Source organism: Equus quagga, chromosome 11 (genome assembly GCF_021613505.1).
Source record: "Equus quagga isolate Etosha38 chromosome 11, UCLA_HA_Equagga_1.0, whole genome shotgun sequence".
Lineage (NCBI taxonomy): Eukaryota > Metazoa > Chordata > Mammalia > Perissodactyla > Equidae > Equus > Equus quagga.
In genome coordinates, this window is record NC_060277.1 from 26,032,487 (window position 1) to 26,052,212 (window position 19,726).

General features: G+C 41.7%; 1 protein-coding gene across 3 annotated transcripts in view; it reads left to right on the forward strand.

Moving 5' to 3' along the window:
• SCML4 (Scm polycomb group protein like 4) overlaps positions 1-19,726 on the forward strand; it is a 112,238-nt gene that overhangs the window by 45,012 nt on the left and 47,500 nt on the right. For 2 of the 3 annotated variants that reach the window (XM_046674652.1, XM_046674651.1), the window contains exon 2: positions 4,546-4,760. The exons of the other annotated variant lie outside the window; for it this stretch is intronic. In XM_046674652.1, the coding sequence (XP_046530608.1) occupies positions 4,605-4,760 (156 nt within the window). In that variant the 5' untranslated portion in view covers positions 4,546-4,604. The remainder of the gene's footprint in view (positions 1-4,545; positions 4,761-19,726) is intronic. 3 annotated transcript variants of the gene reach the window in all.

Here is a 19,726-nt window from a genome sequence, read left to right on the forward strand (position 1 = left end):
TTTCCTCATTAATACTAAATAATCTTAAATTTCAAACAAATGAAAGCTTATTATATGTTAATTTCTGGACTAACTTTTCCGTTGATGTGATTTCTTATTCCTGTACCATACTGCTGCCACTATTATAGGTTTATGATACATTTTATGAACCAGGTGGACACATCTCCTCCGCTGGCCTTTGTCTTGTCCTTTTTTTCCTTAAAGTCAGTTTGGATTTTTAATGTGATTGCATTTAATTTATAAAATAATTTAGATGAAAATTATATTTTAAAAACATCCATGTATCCAATAACAGAATAGTCTTTTTATTTATTTGAGTTTTATTTTAGGGCATAAGTAGAATTTTGAAAACTGCTATTTTCTTCATACAAGTCTTTCCATTTCTTACTAAATCTGTATGAAGAACAGAGAAGGGTCTGAGATTTTATCCTCTGCAAGCAAACAAGTTAGCCTGTCACCCTGTCATGGATGCTGGCAGAAAAGGGATGATCCTAGGGCAGAGGCACAGCAGGTGGTGTAGATTTCGTGTTCCCATCTGCTTCCTTTGTCCAGGTTTTATAGTGGAGGCTGCACATGCAGTAGTCACAGCTGAGGAACTCTAAGCTTGGGAAATCCTAACGAGAGCTCAGGGCAAGCTTCTTGAGCTAACTGATGAAGAATGAGAGGAATAAACAGAGGGGGTTTATGCAAAGGCCCTGTGGTGGGAGGAAGTGTGGCAACTATAAATACCTGAAAAAAAGGCCACCACGGTAATTCCGTTATCTTCTGGCTAATGGTGCTGAAGAGAACTAGCTTGCTTATTTTTCCTATTGTACATGATCTATTTGTTCTGCCAAATGCTTATAAATTTTTTTCCCTTTGCCTTTGTGTGTATTATTTTCATTAGGATTTGTTGTTGTTCATTCTTAATGAAATTTTTTTAAGACACAGAGAGCCTCTTCATTCTTGTTGATGGCTTCTTAGTATATCTTTGAGTATTTTCCTTTTCTATCAACTTTGACTTTTTCTTTAACTATTTGATAAATTGTCCCTGTCTATCTTCTATAGTTATGTTCTCCCTAAAAACATTCTGTCTCTCTTGTTTCCACTGCATTCCGAGATGGAGACCCTTCCTTGTTTTCAGTATTGATCTTTGCTATTTTCACTTTCTTTTTTTCATGTCTTAGTTTTGGAAAGGGAGATTTTGGGGACTCTGGTCTTTTGTGACTATCTTTTCCAAAGTGTCTGGATCTGTTATTGAAAGAACCATTTTGTACGTACTTTTCCTCAACTCTTTAAAATTATCCCAAAAGAGATTTTGAGACTCCCTTGTGGTTAAAATAATCTCTTCAATTTTGAAAAGTGCTCTGTCTCATTACTTAAAATTGTATTTACTTGTGTGTTCAAATTGTAATTATTTGTGACAAAGGAATTGGGGAACAGCACCTACCTGATTAATGGGTTAAATATGTAATCATTCAGGTGTGATGAATCGAGGAAACTTCCTATCTCCAAGTACCTCTCCGACTGCTCTGGTACAAAAACACTTCATTGTTGCTCCATTAGCGTGAGATTCATTGATCAGATTTAGTTATGTGGGAAGGTCCTTCACACTCCTAAGATGGACGTGCTTCTACAGAAGGCAGTGGGAAGTAGCACAAGTCTTGGCGTTTCCTACCAGTAGGGAGAGGGAATTAGAACAACAGAAGAATCCAGTTTAAAAGATGACTTCTTTTCCCAGGAATTTTTTTCTGACATATTGAGAAATTTGGGGATAGTTAAGCTTAATTTTGAGGGATACAAATCCTTCAGATAATGTGCTAATTAATTTGTTACTCTCCCTTTATTGTTCAAAACCTAGTCAACAAGAAGAGTTTCATGAGGGAGTATCTCAGTTAGCAGAGTATCCCAACTCACCAGTGAAGGAATGCAGCCAATTGACCCTCCAAGAGGACTCCCATTTCCATTCCAAGAGATGCAATGTCTTCTGTGATCATGAGTTTTCTCTTGTTGACTTTTGTTGTTGTTGTTGTTGAGGAAGATTGGCCCTGAGCTAACTCCTGTTGCCAATCTTCCTCTTTTTGCTTGAGGAAGATTGTGAGGAAGATTGTTGCTGAGATAACATCTGTCTCAATCTTCCTCTATCTTTTGTATGTGGGATACCACCACAGCATAGTTTGATGAGTGGTGTGCAGCACCACACCCGGGATCTGGGCTGCGAACCCAGGCCGCAGAAGCAGAGCGTGTGAACTTAACCACTAAGCCACCGAGCGGCCCCTTCTTCTTGACTTTTTTTTCTTTTACAAGGTTAGCCCTGAGCTGACATCTGCTGCCAATCCTCCTGTTTTTGTTGAGGAAGATTGGCTCCGAGCTAACATCTATGCCCATCTTCCTCTGTTTTATATGTGGGATGCCTGCCACAGCATGCCTTGATGAACAGTGCATAGGTCGGTGCCCGGGATCCGAACTGGCCAACCCCGGACCACTGAAGTGGAGTGCATGAACTTAACCGCTGTGCAACCAGGCTAGCCCCCTAACTGCCCCCCCCACCCCTGCTCTTGTTGACTTTTGATCTTGATGTTAGTGGATATATTGCTGACCCCCTTCCTCACTAGAGGCTAAGTAGAAAGGTAGAGAAACATGTCCTATATTAGGAAAAATTCCTGTTTCCAAAGTCTGTAAAGATAAACTAATAATGAAGAAGCAGAAACTTGACCATGATAGTTCAAAATGGGACTCAGACCAAGTTTCACATAGCAGAAATGTTGTTGAATAAATTTTGGTGGTTTTCCAATGTTTTTGGAAGCGTCTGTTTGGAAAATGACTATTTTGGGTATTTGATGGCACTGGGAGCACAGACACCAAGTCTAGAAATAGAGTGAGTCTTCCTTTACGTGTTGATGGGTTTCTCTTTGTTGACCATAATTCCTTGACTCTCAGATGCCTTTGATTATATCACACATCATTATCTCATGTATCACTAAGAAAAGAAAAATGCTCCCTATGGAATTCTGACATCCTGACAATGCTGTAGAGTACATCCTGATTTCAGAGACGTTAATGTGTGAAAAAATACACATCTTAGAATCAGTGAGATATAATATTTTTCTTAAAGTGGCAAAAACAGGGAAAATTGATACCTAACAGCTTGTCAATCTACCTGAAATATTTAACAATGCAGTCAATAAATAAATTTATGCTTTAAAACTCTATTTACTAGGTATGCTATTTCCGAGAACAATCAAGACTATTGATAGAGTACTGTTAATATTCGGAGAATTAATGAAGTGAACTTACATCTATAGAGGATGCCCAAAATTTCCCCTGTCATGATTTTAAGAATTTCCACTATTTGGTATTTTCTTTACTGAGCAAACCAATCTGGTCCCTGCTGTGCATCCCAGACCAGGGTGCAGGGACTGCCTCTTCGTCTTTCCCAACTCTTTCTGCAGCCTTTTGAGCAAGAACCTCTCATTTTCCACTGTTAGGTACCACTAATCCTCAGAGTTGTATCACCTAACATCACCCCTGAACTAAAGTCTAAAGTTCTGTCCCATTTGTCACATTCATGAACATTCCAGGAAATCCAACCCCTGAACTCATGCTACTGCTACGTTCTCTGGGTTGGGGCTGATCACCCACCTCTTGCTGCAAGATTTAGGCAACTCTACCTGAGAACCTTATTATTAGAATTTTTAATGCTAATAATATTATAGTATGTGGGGGATAGTATAGTATCTGCTTGGGGGAAAGAATTTGTTCATGGTAAACACTTACCCAGAGTCTCACCATCTATGCCATTGGTGGCATTTTAGCACGTTTCCTTCTACTTTTTCACCGGATAAAGTTTTTGCATAGTTGAGATAACTTTTATGTGCAATTTATGTGATGCTTTTTCACTCATCCTCATGTTATTAAAAGAGTATTGTTAAAGGCTTTTAATTAGTTGATTGTTTTATTCTGTAGATATATTAACTATTCCTCTATTGCTTGGTATTTGGATTGTATCCATTTTAATTTTTGCAATTCTGAATCATGATAAATGAACATCTCTGTATGCAAATCTCTGTCCCCATTTTGATGGAGGGACATAATCCACCTTAATACAGTTGATTTGTACTGTTAAATTTCTTTCAATGGAAAAAAAGGTCATAATTTATAACCCAACCAAAGGGATAGGAGTAAATATGAGAGAATGGTTGTGTTAAATACTATTATTATATTAGTTCAAAGTTGAATTAACTGGGACACAGATAGATAAAGTTGTCTTGTTGCTGGTGACACTATCAGTTGTGTTTGGAGCCGGGAATCTAGTGTCTTCTTCACCCCGCCAGTATCTTCCCCACTTTCACCATAGCCCCATGGAAATTAGCTGTCCTTGAAACTGTACCAGGAGCCCAACAGCACCGTAAAAGCTCGTAGTGGTGCCTGGTTCTCTCGCATTTGGTCTTCTCCTCCAACAAGGGGTCGGTATGGCCAAAGTCACCAAACCAGATCCATGTTTGCCTTGCAAACCAAACAAACACTTCTGTTTTTGTTTTGCTTTGTGTCTGGACTAATTCTTAGCACCTCTTCTGCCTGTGAGCGATTTGTCACTTCCTTCTGTAAGACTGGCACCAGCAGACATGCAGTCTCAGAGGATCCCGGGGAGGAAGCGAGGCCGACCCCCACTTCACTCAACACCTATGAAGATGGCAGTTCATAATCTTTATTCTGCTTCAGCTGGTTCTTTACCAGCAGTGAAGATCCCAAAGAAAAGAGGGCGGAAACCCGGGTACAAGGTACGGCTCCATCATCTCCTTTCTCCAAAGTGGTATTGGGCTGGGGCACGGGTGTTTGGGCAGAACCCCACTGCAAAATGTGATGAAAAGTTGGGAGCTGGGTGAAGACAGGATGAATAAGTTTCTCTCAATGGAGCATGTGATGGCCGAGGCCTCATTATTCTAACATGGCACACAATGCATGCTGTTGCTATCGTGTGCATTTTTACAAGTGGAGAAAGCAAATTACACCAGATGGGGAAAGTTGTAAGGCGAGCAGATTTTAAGGTCATAGCTAAACACACATTATTAAGCCTCGCATCTGAATGAGTGTTTCAGATACTGAGCTTTCCCCTAACTGTGCCTACTAGAGCAGCTCTCGAAGCCACTTTCCAGAACTGATTTGTCATTTATTTCAGTAGAAGCAGATGATGTTCCTGAGACATTTAAATTAATAATGTGAGGAGACTACTGTCAAAGTTTTCCCAAACACAGCCCCAACAAGGGGACTCGTCATGAAAATTCAGGGTGTTAATTCATAGTTTCCTGCTTATAAAAGATGCTGACGTCAAGTTTGGCTACAAGGAGGCATATTAGGCAAAATTTAAATCCCATGACCCTTTTAAGAATTAATGATTTGGAGAGGCTGGGGGGTGGAGAGTAAGTTCTCTGATGTAACTGCAATCATATACAGCAACCCGAACCCAGGGGAGAGCTTATCCTCTCAGATGGTTTTGAAGAGGCTACTAGGGAAGAAAGAATCTTGACCTTGTTCTGCAAAAGCCTTTCGGTCATTAGAAAATGAGCGACAGAAATTTTCCTTCATTTGTTTTTCTGGAAATAAAGAGCTTATGTTTCCACCTTTAGATCTGAATACTCAAACCAAAATGCAAATTGGCAATTAACTCCCATATATTTAGGAAAATGTGTGGAAATTATTTCAGGTCAGCAGAAAGACAAAGCTTCCGGAAGAATTGGTAATGAATTCAACCTTTATCCCTTTGGTTTTCCACAATTCTTACAACTGCTGGAAAGTAAAAATGGTAGGTGGGGGGGAAAGTGACTCAAAGTTATTTGGGGGTCATTGGTTTTGGTAAAAGAAGCTTTTACTCAGCCATCTCCTGAGGTAAAGTCTTCTGTCACTAGTTATTTTTCTGACAAAGAGAGCCTCCTTTTTCTCATGGGCACACCAGCTTCAGAATTGTGTCTCCGAAGCTGGCACAGGGCAGGTCCTCCTGCTCAGCTACCTGTGTAGTTGCCAGGGTCTGGGAATTGCATCTGGAAGGCTGGAGCAGGGCAGCCCTTCTGTTTATAGAGCTAGGGAGCACATCCAGGGTCTGAAGAAACACACTGCAAACTTCGCTCTCCTATTTGGCTTTCTCCTACTCCCCTGGGAGCTGTGACCCAAGAATGAAAATTACCAACAGACACAGCATTTCTGGGGCCAGGAAAAATGGAAATTCACTCCATGGAATGAACTCGACTTTGCAATTTTCCTGTCTCCTCAGAAGGGTGGTTCTCAGTGCTCCTAATACTTGGAGACACCTCAGGGCAGGAAGACAGCCTTGGGGTGGTCAGCTGAGGACACAGGCCCTGCACAAAGTGGGCAGGTCTCATACTCGTGCCCAAAAGGGTTTCTTTTCTGGGGACAACAGGCCACAGCCCTTCCTGAGTCTACTTCCCAAATATTTGGGGAAATGTGTGGGAATTGTTTCAGGCCAGCAGCTTCCAGGTGGCTCCCCAAGTCAGGGGCTTAGCTTCTGAGAAGAATGGCTCCAAACCAGGTGCCAGTCTGCATGACGTTCCGACCCACTCATGATGACACAGGAAAAATAAGAACTGTTTGAAAGTCTTCGCAAAGCTGAAATGATTTCACTTAAAGGATCATCCTTTATTCTGAAATATCTGCTTCCTACTATTTTGGTGTCAAATTTTATTTTATTAAATATCGTCTGTTGTCAGGATTTGGTAATTTAAAAAAATGTCTTTACTTGGCAAAATAAAGTTGGCAACCTGTTAAGTCTCTCCAGTTTTATTTTGACAATTTCTTAGACCCTGAAGCCCCATTTTATCATTAATGAAAGGGTTTTAATTGTGGAGAAGCCAGCAAGGAAAGTGTACGGTTTCATTCCATTTACCAAATGGTCACTAATTTGGCAGTTTTTAACTATCTGGGACGCAGTGGGGGAGCCAGAAGTTGTTAAAAAATCCTGAGCAAGGGAAATAAGATATTACTTGGTCTAGTCTTAAAAGTCTTGTATTTTATGACTAAGAAATGCTTCCAAGCCCTCCTTCAGAGTTTATTTACCTTGATTGTAGATGCATTTCTCACAAGCTCGATTATAGCAGTTTAATAGCCTTAGATTTGAAGGGGAAGACATTTTGGGGAAGAAGAGTGCACACAGCTGGACACGGAGAGGATAATAATAGTAATTATGATAATTATATGATATATTAATAATACAGAACAATAAAATGCACAGTAATATCAATATTATAAAATAATAAATGACAATATAATTTTATGTCGAAAATGATGTTATTATGATATATTCGTGCTAACAATATTATCATAATAAAATAGTGAGTGTTTGAGCTTTTGGCAGGCTCTTCCCCAGGAGATTCTGAGTCTCCTGGCCTTGCTGACTGTATCACAGGTCTATGCTGGTTGACATTTGTCACTTCTGACTGGTGCTGTCCCAAGCTGCTCTGTCAGTCATCCCTGTGCCCCTGCATACGTGGAAACTCTCTGGTCCAAGTAGGAGCACAAACCTCTCCCTTAAAGACCCAAGCACGACAAGCACAGGCTGTGACGTTTAACCCCTTCTCTGAGGCTTGAGAATAACAGAGTGAACTACAGGCAGAAGAGTGCCAGTCAGAGGTCAGTGCTCCAGAGGTCATAGGTCATGCCTCTTCCCAGGGTCCACCTGGCCATCTCTCTCTCGGCCCAGGCCTGCAGCTGGGGCCTGCTCACTCCTGTGAGATTTTTTATGGCCTTACTGCCCCCTTCTCGCCCCAGTCAAAGGAAGCCAAAACCTCTTAACATCCTATTTTCTCTGAAGAGCTGTGCTCTGGCTGCCATGAAAACAGCCTTCTTCATTATCAAACAGAACACTTACATCTCAGTTTGAAGCATCGGCTATTGGTTTACGTCCTTAGTTCAGAGGTCAACAGGTAGATTTTCCTTACATTTCATGGCTAAAAAGACCATCGAAGTCTTTTTTTTGTTTTAAAGATTGGCCCTGCACTAACATCTGTTGCCAATGTGTTTTTTTTCCTTCTCCCCGAAGTCCCCCAGTACATAGTTGTATATTCTAGTTGTAGGTCCTTCTGGTTCTGCTATGTGGGATGCCACCTCAGCATGGCCTGATGAGCAGTGCTAGGTCCACATCCAGGATCCAAACCAGCAAAACCCTGGGCCCCCAAAGCAGGGTGCATGAACTCAACCACTCAGCCATGGGGCCGGCCCCCATTGTGATCTTTTTAAAGCAATAAAGAGAAAGGGTCTACACCAAGGAGAAATGCTACCTTCCATTCTGTAGACTCAGCTGATTATAATGTCTTCAAATAGTGGGATTTCCAGCTTCTGTGTCTTTATGATTTAAGCAGGAAGAATAAAGTGTTGGGTTTTTAAAAATAGTCATTTGTCTGTAATACTAATAATTAATCCTAATAGCAGTAATAGTCATGCACAGCATTTATTCAGCATTTCTACATTTGAGGCTCTGGGCATAAGCACTTTATGTTTATTTTCTTATCTGATCCTTGATAGTTTGATAGTGATGGCAGCCAGGGATATTGCAGGCATTAGGCATGAATTGACTAAGCCCCACAGCCTGAGGCCGCTTACTGTCAGGCCAGCAGCCCTGTACACCTCAGCAATCTCTTAGCATTATTGTTCAGAATAGTAATCATACTTCCTGATTCAAAAAAGAGTAAATTATATTCTCTCTGCTCCATTTAATGAGCTAAGAAAAGTGTAACATATTCTAGAAAGAATATCATCCCTGAAATATTAAAAACAAATGGTTAAAATTTTCTAAAATGTTGGTCATTGTATCATTCAGGATACAAATTCAGCTGCTATAACAAAGCCCACGTCACAGTGGCTTAAAGAAGATATAAACTATTTTCTCTCACATGTTCAAGTCTGGAAAGGCCATCTGGGGCTGACACAAGGGCTCCGTGGAGTTGGGGACCCATGTTCCTTCTATATTGTTGCTCTGCCACCTTAACACAAAGTCTCTACCTCATGCTCTAAAATGGAACCTCTGGTTCCCACTATCCCACTAGTCCAGCCAGCAGAATGGGGACAGAGGTAGTGGAGGGCACGTCTTTCCTGTTTAAGGATCCAACCCTCAAAGTTGCACACATGCCTCACTCTTGCATCTCACTGGCCAGAACTTGGTCACTTGGCCACACTTAGCTCCAAGGGAGTAGGAAAACGTAGTGTTGAGTGACGAGGCAATCAATTAAAATTCAGGGATTCCATTAATAAAGAAAGAAGGGAGCAGGAATATTTGGGAACGCCCAGCAGTCTCTGCTAAGTCCTTAAAGGACAGTCTTCTGTTAACTGGAAAATTCGCTTTATAAAGAAAGTAATTCCCTAATAAACATGGGTAAATGCAACATTTTGTTTTGTTCGCTCTTTCTTACTGTCATCCTTTTTACCCCCAAAAAGTATATGTTCTTGGCATTGGGTAATAAGGAAGTTAAGCTCACAAAAATCTCAATTACGAGAATGTTCAAACTTAAGTAGAAAGGGTTTCATTTGCTTGTTTCAACACTTGTTTAAAGCCTCTTTCTAAAATGTGTTTTCGTTAGAACTGTTGAGTTGGCTTCAATGTTCTTCGCTTATCCAGATCTTCTATTGCCTTAGAGTCATATTTATAAACATCAAATGAAGCTTAGTAGTATGTGAGGGAAGAATGGGTATCTGATAACCCTTCCTGTGCCTATTCTCAAGGTCCCCTTTGTTGATGGTGTGCCACCTGTGCCCCATGGGGAAAATGATTACACAGGCACAGGGCAGGGCCGTTCCCTCAGGCTGAACAGTGGGTGGCACCTAGAGTAGGGATTGTCTCTCCTGTGATCCTCTGTTGCCCCCACTCCCTAACCCAGGGCTGGAGCAGGGCTCAAGGTGGAGGCTCAGCCGTGGATCCGGGCAGTGGTATGCTGGTAAATGTCTCCCAACAGCATTCTGATGTAACTCCGACATGAACGTTAGTTGATATTTTTGCTTATGTTAAGAAGTAAGAGAAATGTAAACAGTGCATTGTATGTTGGAACTTCACTCATTTGTCAAGGATGTGATTGACTTCTCTGCTGAATTGGACAATAGTTTGTTAAAACAAAAAATATTTCAATTTTTGTTCAATTCACGGTATAACGGCTATAGACAAGAGGCATTTTTAAGTTTAATTTGCGTTTTTAACATTTTTTTCCATCACTGTCTTAAGTCTATAAGTCAACAAAATAGTAAATCCAGCCCCAACTTGTAGCATTTGCTAATTTTCAAAGTGTAAATATTCTCGACATGGCCAATTTCAAGGTACCATGTGATGATGCCCTGAACACAGAGTTGGGAAGAGATGTGCGGCTGTTCACTCTGGCGTCTGTGTTTCCATACAGATGCCATAGTTAAATAACTAGAAAGCGAGGAGCTTTGAGTGTCTATTACCTTGTTTTTAGTATATTTTATTTAATTAATACTCTGTAAGTGTATATACTTTAATTTTTAATTATCTCTGTGTTTAACAAACAACTTGCAATATTCCTGAAAATTTAATCATCCCTTGTGGATCAGTATCAGCAGGCTCCAGCTCCCCACTGCTCTGAGTTCTGCTGTGCACAGGATGCCTGTAATCGGATGTCCCATGTCCCATGTCCCATCTCTCATCTTCTGGGCTGAGCCCATGGCTGCTGACGTATAGAACTTGGCCCCCCAGCCAGTTTCTGTAAGAAACCCAGTCACACCAAGCATTCCTTGCAATGTGTGGTCTCTGCTAAAGATTGTTGGGGTCACAAGGCATAGTGGACAGCATTCCATTAAATGATTCTCAGGGATAGATCTGTTTCTCTGAATTCCACTTTAGCCAGTGATGGTGTTTTTTGTTTTCCTTTTTCTTCCTTCTCTTTCCTGGTACCCATGGAGTACCGGCCTCATTGTCTCCTCTCTTGGCTTCCCTCTAATGGGAGGAAATTAAGCCATTCTTCCTGACCCCCCGCAAAGCAGCCCCCTATCCCTTTCCAGCTGCACTTCACCAGTTTCAGTGCCTCTCTGGGCCCAGAGGAGAATCTGAACCCAACACAGAGTTGGTGGAAGAAAACTCCAGCATTCTCATCCTGTCCTCGCCCCATTTGCACCTCTGAAAGTCACAAGAGAGCTGGATGATTCCCCTCCCACCTCAAACACCCCCTTCTGTCTTCATCGTGATGCAGGCAGTATACTGCATTGGGGTAATTTTGTTTTCCTAGGGAAGTATTAGTGCAAAGATCGTTTAAGTAGGATCTCAGATTTGATAGAGGGGTGTGTTGCCGAAGCAGGCCTCAAGGCCAAACGACACTGGCCCCTCCATCCCTTGGCTGTTTAATCTCTCCTGCAAGTGCAGGGAGAAAAGAGTATGGACAGACCCAGAAACAAGCTGACTGCTAGGAATGGAATTAGGTCATTGGCTACAAACTTGTTGTTGGAGCTGATTTGCATTTCCAACAGGCGAGTTTTTAGACTAAAGTCTGAGGTTAAACACGGTGAGGTATTCAATTTCCCGTAACTGTGCTCCCCACACCATCTCCTCAGAACCCTGAGGGAGTTTTGTATGAAGGAAGAGTGTGAGTCTAAAGGAGGAACGTGCCCCCAAGGAAAGCTATAGACAAAGTTATCCTTCTCAAATAGGGGTGGGGAGGGGAAGGAAGGGAGGGAGGACACGATTCAAAAAAAAAAAAATCTGGTATACTAATTTTCTAGGGCTGCTGTAACAAAATACAAAAAACTGGGCGGCTCAAACGATATGAATTCTTTGTCTCACAGTTCTGGAGGCTAGAAGTCCGAGATGAAGGTCTTGGCTGGGTTGGTTCCTTCTAAGGGCTGTGAGGGAGGGTGGGTTCCTGAGGAAGGGGGTCTCAGGCATTCCTTGGCTTATAGATGGCATTCTATTCCTGTGTCTTCATATTGTCTTCCCTCTGTAGTGTCTGTCTCTGTGTCCAAATTCCCCCTTTTTATAAGGACACCATCATATTGAATTAGGGCCCATCCTAATGACCTCACCTTAACTGGATCATCTGCAAAGACCCTATTTCCAAATAAGGTCATACTCACACGTGCTATGGGTTAGGACTCCAACATCTTTTGGGGGACACATTTCAATCCACAGCACCCAGTATAATAATCTTTGTCTTTTAAAGAGACATTTAGTCCATTTATGTTTAAGGAAATTACTGATACATTTGGGTTTAACTCTCTCTTAATTTGTGTATTCTGTTGGTCCTACTCATTCTAGGTTTCTTTTACCTGTCTTTCCTGCCTTCTTCTGGATTATTTTCATTACTTATCTTTTTCTTTACTACTCAATGAAATTTAAGCACTCTTTTTATTGTATTACTGATTCTTCCAGAAATTGCAGCATGCTTACCTACTAGAGTTTCTAAAGTTCTCTACTCGTACTGCTTTCTGGGTAATATAAGGACCTTAGAACACATTAGATCCATTTCTCTCTCTACTTGTATATTATTGTTGTCACACATTTTAATTTTGTTTTGCTTTTTTAACCCCTCCAGACATAATTATTATTGTTTTATAGAGTCATTTTCATTTAGATTCATCTGCTTATTTAGCACTTTTTAAAAATTCTTCATTCCTTTTTGCTTATCTTCCACCTGGGGTTACTTTCCATTTGTCCGAAGTACGTCTTCCCCCATAGAAGTTTTTTTAATATAGGTTCTCTAGTGATGAATTCTCTTACTTTTTATTTTCTGAAAGTATCTTTATATCACCTTCATTTCTGGAAAAAAAATTTTTTTCTGGGTGTAAAAGTCTAGGTTGTCAGTTATTTCCTTGCAGCACATTGAAGATATTATTCCATTTGTCTTCTCGTGTCCATTGTTGTCAAGGACTCAGCTGTCTATCTAGCTTATTTGAGTGTGCCTTGGAACATTTAATATTTTTTAACTAATTTTAAGACTTTTTTCTTTGTCTTTGCTGTTCTATAATTTTGCTTTGTTGTGTCTACCTGGGGATTTCTTTTTTATTCATCCTACTTAGAATTTGTTGGGCTTCCTAAATCTGTGGATTAGAATCTTTCATCAGCTCTGGAACATTCTCAGCCATTATCCTTTCAAATATAGCCTCTGTTCCATTCTCTACAACCTTTTCTTCTGGAAGCCTAGTGTTAAAACTTCTCACATTCACCCTGCCTTTTAATCTCTCCTCCATAGTTTTCATCTATTTGTCGCTATGCTATTTTTTGGATAATTTCCTCTGACATATCTTCCAGCTCACCAATTCTCTCTTTAGCTATATTTAATATGCTGTTAAATCTGTCCATTTAGTCTTTAATTTTAGTTATCATATTTTTCATCTATAGAAGTTAAATTTGGTTCTTTTTCAAATTTGCCATAGCTAGTTTTTATAGTTTTCTGTTCTCCAGAGATATTTTCAAGCTTGTCCTTTATACATAGTATCACAGTTGTTTTTATACTCTAAGCCTGATAATTGAATTATCTTAAGTATTTGAGGAGTTTTACTGTCGTGTGTTTTTATTGCTCCTTCTTGCTCTGGTTCCTTGCTTCCTTGTGTGTTGGGTATTTGGGGCTGTGTTATTCATCAACTTTGAAAAATTACTTTTGGGATTTTTTGAGACCTTTCTCTGCAGGTGTTTTGTGTTTGCTTTTCCAGGTACCTGGGGGCACTGCCGGATTGGGTCATTTTTTAACTAAATTCACAGCCTGACGTTTTCTTGATTGTCCAAGTTCCGTGAATTTGAGTTGCAAATCTGTGTGAGATCTGGCTTGTGGCAATATCTTCTTGGGGATTCTGCACACTCCCTCCCCCAGTGTCAAGGCAACTTTCCTTATAGTCAGATGTGGGTGGGGGGCAGGGCAGGACAAGTTTACAGCTGGCTCACCTTTACCCTGTGGTTGTGGCCATTTGAGTGAGCCCTGAGCTCCATAGCAATTCCCAAGGCCTAGATTTCACCTGTATTTTGGCCTGATTATTCTTCATGTGTTGTCAGTTACTCTGGACTTTAACTAATCTTACATTTTATCTGTTGTTTGTTGTTGTTTTCAGTTGATCCAAATAACCTAGTTTTCCATATTCCCAGCACTCCAAAAAATTTAAGATGCCACATTTCTTCTAATCAACATTCAGAATATGATACTCACACTGGTTTTGTCTGAAATTCTTTATTGTTTTCATAAGTAGTCTAATGCAAGGTATATACACGATTATGAGTTGGAAGAGAACTTAGAAACCACAACTCTACCTGATTTAATGGCTTTGGAAGATGAAACCCAGTGGCACTGAGTGAGCTGCTCAGTCCCATGTGCGTTGGTGGCAGAACCAGGATTAGAATCCCAGTCCTGTGTTCTCGCCCTTTCCCTGCTGTACGTCGAGCAATGTATAGTTGATGACTGAAATCATGCCAGTTCCAAGTGTCCATTTCCCAGAGGAGGAAATACAGATGCTCTCCTTCTCTTCATATCCTCTCCCACATGTTCTGCACAGAACTTTTCCTGTCCCATTCTGAGGGTTGACTGCTTGAGTATTAGAAGAGGAATGTTTGGAAACTTACAGACAAAGCCAATATTATGGCTCCCCCAAAGTTAACTGAATCAACAACAAGTAAGATGCTAATGTTTAAAACTAATGTAGTAAAAATAGACTATTGAAACAAAATTTATGTGAACAAATCTAGAAGTTATCCTTGATTTTACACTTTCTCTCACCCATCACCTTAATTCCATCTCCAAAGTACATCCTGAATCCAACCAATTCTTTCTGCCTCCCTCCCATCCACCCTCGTTCAGCCACAGTGTCTCTCCCTGGACCATGTGATAACCTCCTTACTAGCATTCTTTTCTCCACTTTGCCTACCCTCATCCATTCTCTACAGCAGCCATGTTTATCTTTATAAAACAAAAACTGGGTTGTGTCTTTCCCTGCTTAAAATCTTCTGTTTCCATAACTCTTAGAATAAAATCCAAACTCCTAATCTGACTGTATTTGTTTCCTAGGGCTGCTGTAACAGAGTACCCGAAACTGGGTGGTTTAAAAACAACGATTCTGGAGGCTAGAAGTTCGGAATCAAGGTGTTGGCAGGACCATGCTCTCTCTGATGGCACTGGGGGAGGATCCTTTTTTGCCTCTTGTGGCTTCTAGTGGTTGCAAACAATCCTTGGTGTTCCTTGGCTGTAGACACACCATACCAATCTCTGCCTCCATTGTCCCATGGTGTTCTCCCTGTTTGCATCTGTGTCAAATTTCCGCCTTCTTATAAGGACACCAGTCGTTGGCTTTAGGGCCCACCCTAATCCAGTATGGCTTCATCTTAACTTGATTACGTCTGCAAAGACTCTGTGTCCAAATCAAGTCACAGTCACAGGTGGTGGAGGTTAGGACTTGAACATATCTTTTTGGGAGGGACACAATTCAGTGCACAAAACTGACATAGAAAGCCCTTATGATTTGCCCCTGACCACCCAGCTAACCTCATCTTGCAGCATTTTACTTCTCGCCCACAATTCCGGCCACCTTGCCTTCCTGGTTCTTTGAAGAAGCCAAGCTATAGGAGGCTTACATTGCCACTCTGTCTGCCTAGAAAGTTCTCTCCCGCTCGCCACAGGCTCCCTCTTGCAATTCAGATCCTAATGTGAAAGTCACCTCCATACAGGCCTACCCTGGTCACGTGGTACCCTTTCATCACATCACTATATTTTACTTCTGGGAGTAGTACTTATCACAATTTGACATTTTTGTTGTGTATCATTTGTCTGCTTCTACTACAATATTAGTTCATTGAGAACAGGGACCTTATGTCACCCATTCACAGCTGCATCCTCAGCACCTCAAACAGTTCCTGGCACACAGTAGCTACTCAGTAAGTATTTGCTGAATAAATGACCGCCTACTGGAATGAGTGATGTTTTTTCTTTTTAGACTTACTTAATTGGTGCAACTTGGAAAGGGCAGCTGTTGCTTAAGCAACACTTAGGGGCCATTGCAAGATGCATTGAGAGCATACTTCTCAGAGGGGATCATTTGCGAGGTAGGAGGTAGGAGGGTAGGTTTGCAAAGATTTGTGAAGATGTGATCCCAGTGACAAGCGCAGAAAATGCAAATGGGTCCTCGAAAAGATGGGCAATTCCCCCCCCCCCCCCCCCGGCTCCTCACCCCTCCCGCTCCTCACCATGGCTGCACGAACTAGAAACCTGAAACTCATTTGCATTTTTCTGGAATTTCTAATAATAACAACAATAATACTAACAGCAATAATAATAAACATTTATTGAGTTCTCACTTGGCCTTAGCCCTATGCTGAACGTTTACATTTAATTCTTGCCGCATCCCTGCGAGGGGTGTTATTAGCCTTGCCTTACAGATGAGGAGAGGCAGGCTCGTAAGTAAGGGACTCAGGATGGGGTTAGAGAGTGGCCAAGCTGGATTCAAAAGCTAGTGTTCCACCGCATGTGCCCTCTGCCACCCCAAACCTACTTTTAAATTTTGCTTTGTTGGTTCATCCTCTGCAGATGGGCAGGCAGCCTCCACACATCTTCGTAAGCCCCCAACCACATTCTCTACCTCCAATTACCAACCTCTTGCTGTCGGTCTATCAAACACTCTTTAGGTAATACCTCTGTTTTTGCCCCACTTACATATTTCTAGACAAATACCTGAATTTTACATCAACTGTCCCCTACTCCTTTAGTGTCCCTTGGCCACACATCTCAGTTTGCAAACGACTCTTTTCAGTGATTCTCTAGCAAATGTCTTAGGGAAGATCTTCCCCTGAAAGACAGCTGGAACCAGAAACTCTCCAGGCCCTCATTTTGGATCCATAAACGGAAAAAAGATGAGCAGATCCCAGCTTCCCCAGCCCCCTTTGGCTGAGACTCCAGCTGGCAGGGACCGACTCTCTGCTCTTCTGCTTCATCCCACCACGATACTTAAACAGGCAAAGCACAGCCCCTCCAGCAGCCATTGGTAACCGTGCCCTGGAAAACGAGTAGCCACACCCGTTTGATGGAGGTTTTGAATTTCAGGTAAAGGTGCCAACTTTGCCAGCATCCGTACAAAGTTGTTGGCTTTGAAGGCCAAGGATTAGCTCCTGTGTGTCAGAGCAAGGCGTCCTGGGCAGAAAATCTTCTTCCAGTCTCACGCTGCCAAGAAAGAGGCCCCTCTTCCCTCCTTCCTCTCCATTTTACCCAGTTTATTCTGCCTGATCGTGTGTTCAATATTTTAAAAATAAACTATATTTTAGAATAGTTTTAGATTTACAGAAGAGTTGCAAAGGTACGAGAACAGAGAGTTCTCGTACACCCAGCACCTAGTTTCCCCTATTATTATGGTACGTTTGTCACAACTAGTGAACCGATAGTAATACATTATTATTAAATAGTGTCTATATTTTATTCAGATTCATTAGTTTTTCCCTCTTCTGCTCCAGGATCCACCCAGGATACCACATTACATTTAGTTGTCATGTCTCCTTAGGCTGTGAAAGTTTCCTTGTTTTTGACGATGTTGGCAGTTTTGAGGAATATCCGTCAAGTATTTTGTGAAATGTTCTACAATTTGGGTTTGTCTCATGTTTTTCTCATGATTAGACTAGGGTTCTGCATTTTTGGGAATAAGATCCTGGAGGTAAGGTGTCCTTCCCAGCACATCCTATCAAAGGTGTGTACTATTGATGTGGCCTGTGACTGTGGATGGTGACCTTGATCACGTGGTTGAGGTGCTGTTTGTCAGGTTTCTCCACTGTAAAGTTACTTTTTTCCCCATTTCCATACTGTCGTCTTTGGAAGGAAGTCATTATATGCAACCCACACTTAGGGAGTGGAGAGCTATGCTCTGCAATAAATTGTTTGCAATTTTTATGCATGGGACATATGTCTATTTTCCTCCATGTATGTATCAGTCATTCATTGATGTCAGTATGGAGTCATGGATATTTATTGTATACTTTGAATTATAATCCACCACTGCTATCCTCATTTGTCACACACATCGCTCCAGATTTGGCCATTGGAAGCTCTTGCAGTTGGCTCCTGTGCCCCTATGACCTACCCCTACCATTTTGTATGTGTGTGAGTGTATGTGTGTGTGTGTGTGTTTATTTAGTACTTTCTTACTTTCTGGCACAATAAGATGCTCCAGGCTCACCTTATATATTTCCTGCCCTAGTCCTAGAATCAGCCATTTCTCTAAGGAGCGTTGGTTCTTGTTACTGAAGAATAGCATTAGATAGCAAGATAGGAGCCTTCTGTTTTATTTTGTTCATTTAAAAAACAAAACAAAACAAACAATTTTCTTTAACCTAGCAATGAAGAAGACAAATGCTCTGCCAGCGAATGGCTTGGATAGGTTGGGGCACAGAGGGAGCTCCTCACTCCACACATGGGAGAGGTCAGTCTGTCAGACCAGGCCCCGCATCACACCAAATGGATGTTCCTAGCCTGTAGGCTCATATCTATTTTAGGACCTTTCTAAAATCATGGATGACTCCCTTTTCTAGGATAGGTTATTTTTGTGGTTTTTTTTTTTTTTTGGCAAGGAAGATTGGCCCTTAGCTAACATCTGTTGCCAATCTTCCTCTTTTTGCTTGAGGAAGATTGTCCCTGAGCTAACATCTGTGCCAATCTTCCTTTATTTTGTATATGGGACGCCACCACAGCATGGCTTGATGAGCAGTGCTAGGCCCATGCCTGGGATCCAAACCTGCCAACTCCGGGCTGCCAAAGAAGAGTGTGTGAACTTAACCACTACGCCATCAGGCTCGCCCCCTAGGATAGGTTATTTTTTATTGTTTATATTGAGCAATGAGGTAGAAGTTTCAGAATGCTGAGTCAAAGGGTTCTCCTACTGATGATTTATTGTTTTACCGAAAGGATTTTTTTTTTTTTTTTAAGATTTTATTTTTTCCTTTTTCTCCCCAAAGCCCCCCGGTACATAGTTGTGTATTCTTCGTTGTGGGTTCCTCTAGTTGTAGCATGTGGGACGCTGCCCCAGCGTGGCCCGACGAGCAGTGCCATGTCCGCGCCCAGGATTCGAACCGACGAAACACTGGGCCGCCCGCAGCGGAGCGCGCGAACTTAACCACTCGGCCACGGGGCCAGCCCCCCGAAAGGATATTTTTAAAACGTCATGTACCACCCACAACTGCATGAGATTTCTTCTTTGTTTGAAAGTCCCAGCAGTTTCAGAGGTTGGATAGATGCAGAAGCTTTTCCCTGCAGCCAGCTGACTTGTTCTAATCCCTTTCAGTGCTTCACCTGGGCAGAAATGATGGGCGGATGTAACAGGCAATTGTAATTATATGACTTCACTGGAGGTGGGCTGAATGGACAGAGCTCCCTCTAATAAAAATTAAAATAGTGAGCAAGCATTAGAGGTTCACGTCATTATGAAGTTTACGAGAACAGTAGCAGTGCCTGACCATAAGTCCCAGCTGCCATCACTATCATCATCATCATCTTTCTAGGGAAGGACCATGAGGATCTTTGTGGGATTTACTTAAAGACTACAGGGTAAAAAAATGACACTTTGACATATCTGTTTTTTTCCTCACCAACATTGTTATCTGCATGTTGGGAGTCAGACTGCTTTAAGCCTATAAAGGAGGATTTTGCGAAGACTCGCCCACAGCCCGATAGCCACAGTCCTTGGGGACTGTCACGACCAGCCTCTCCCTCACAAGCCATGAAAAGCAGAATATCATTCCTAGGGAGACCATCAGGGGGACACTTGGTACATGACCTGGGAGAACAGGCAG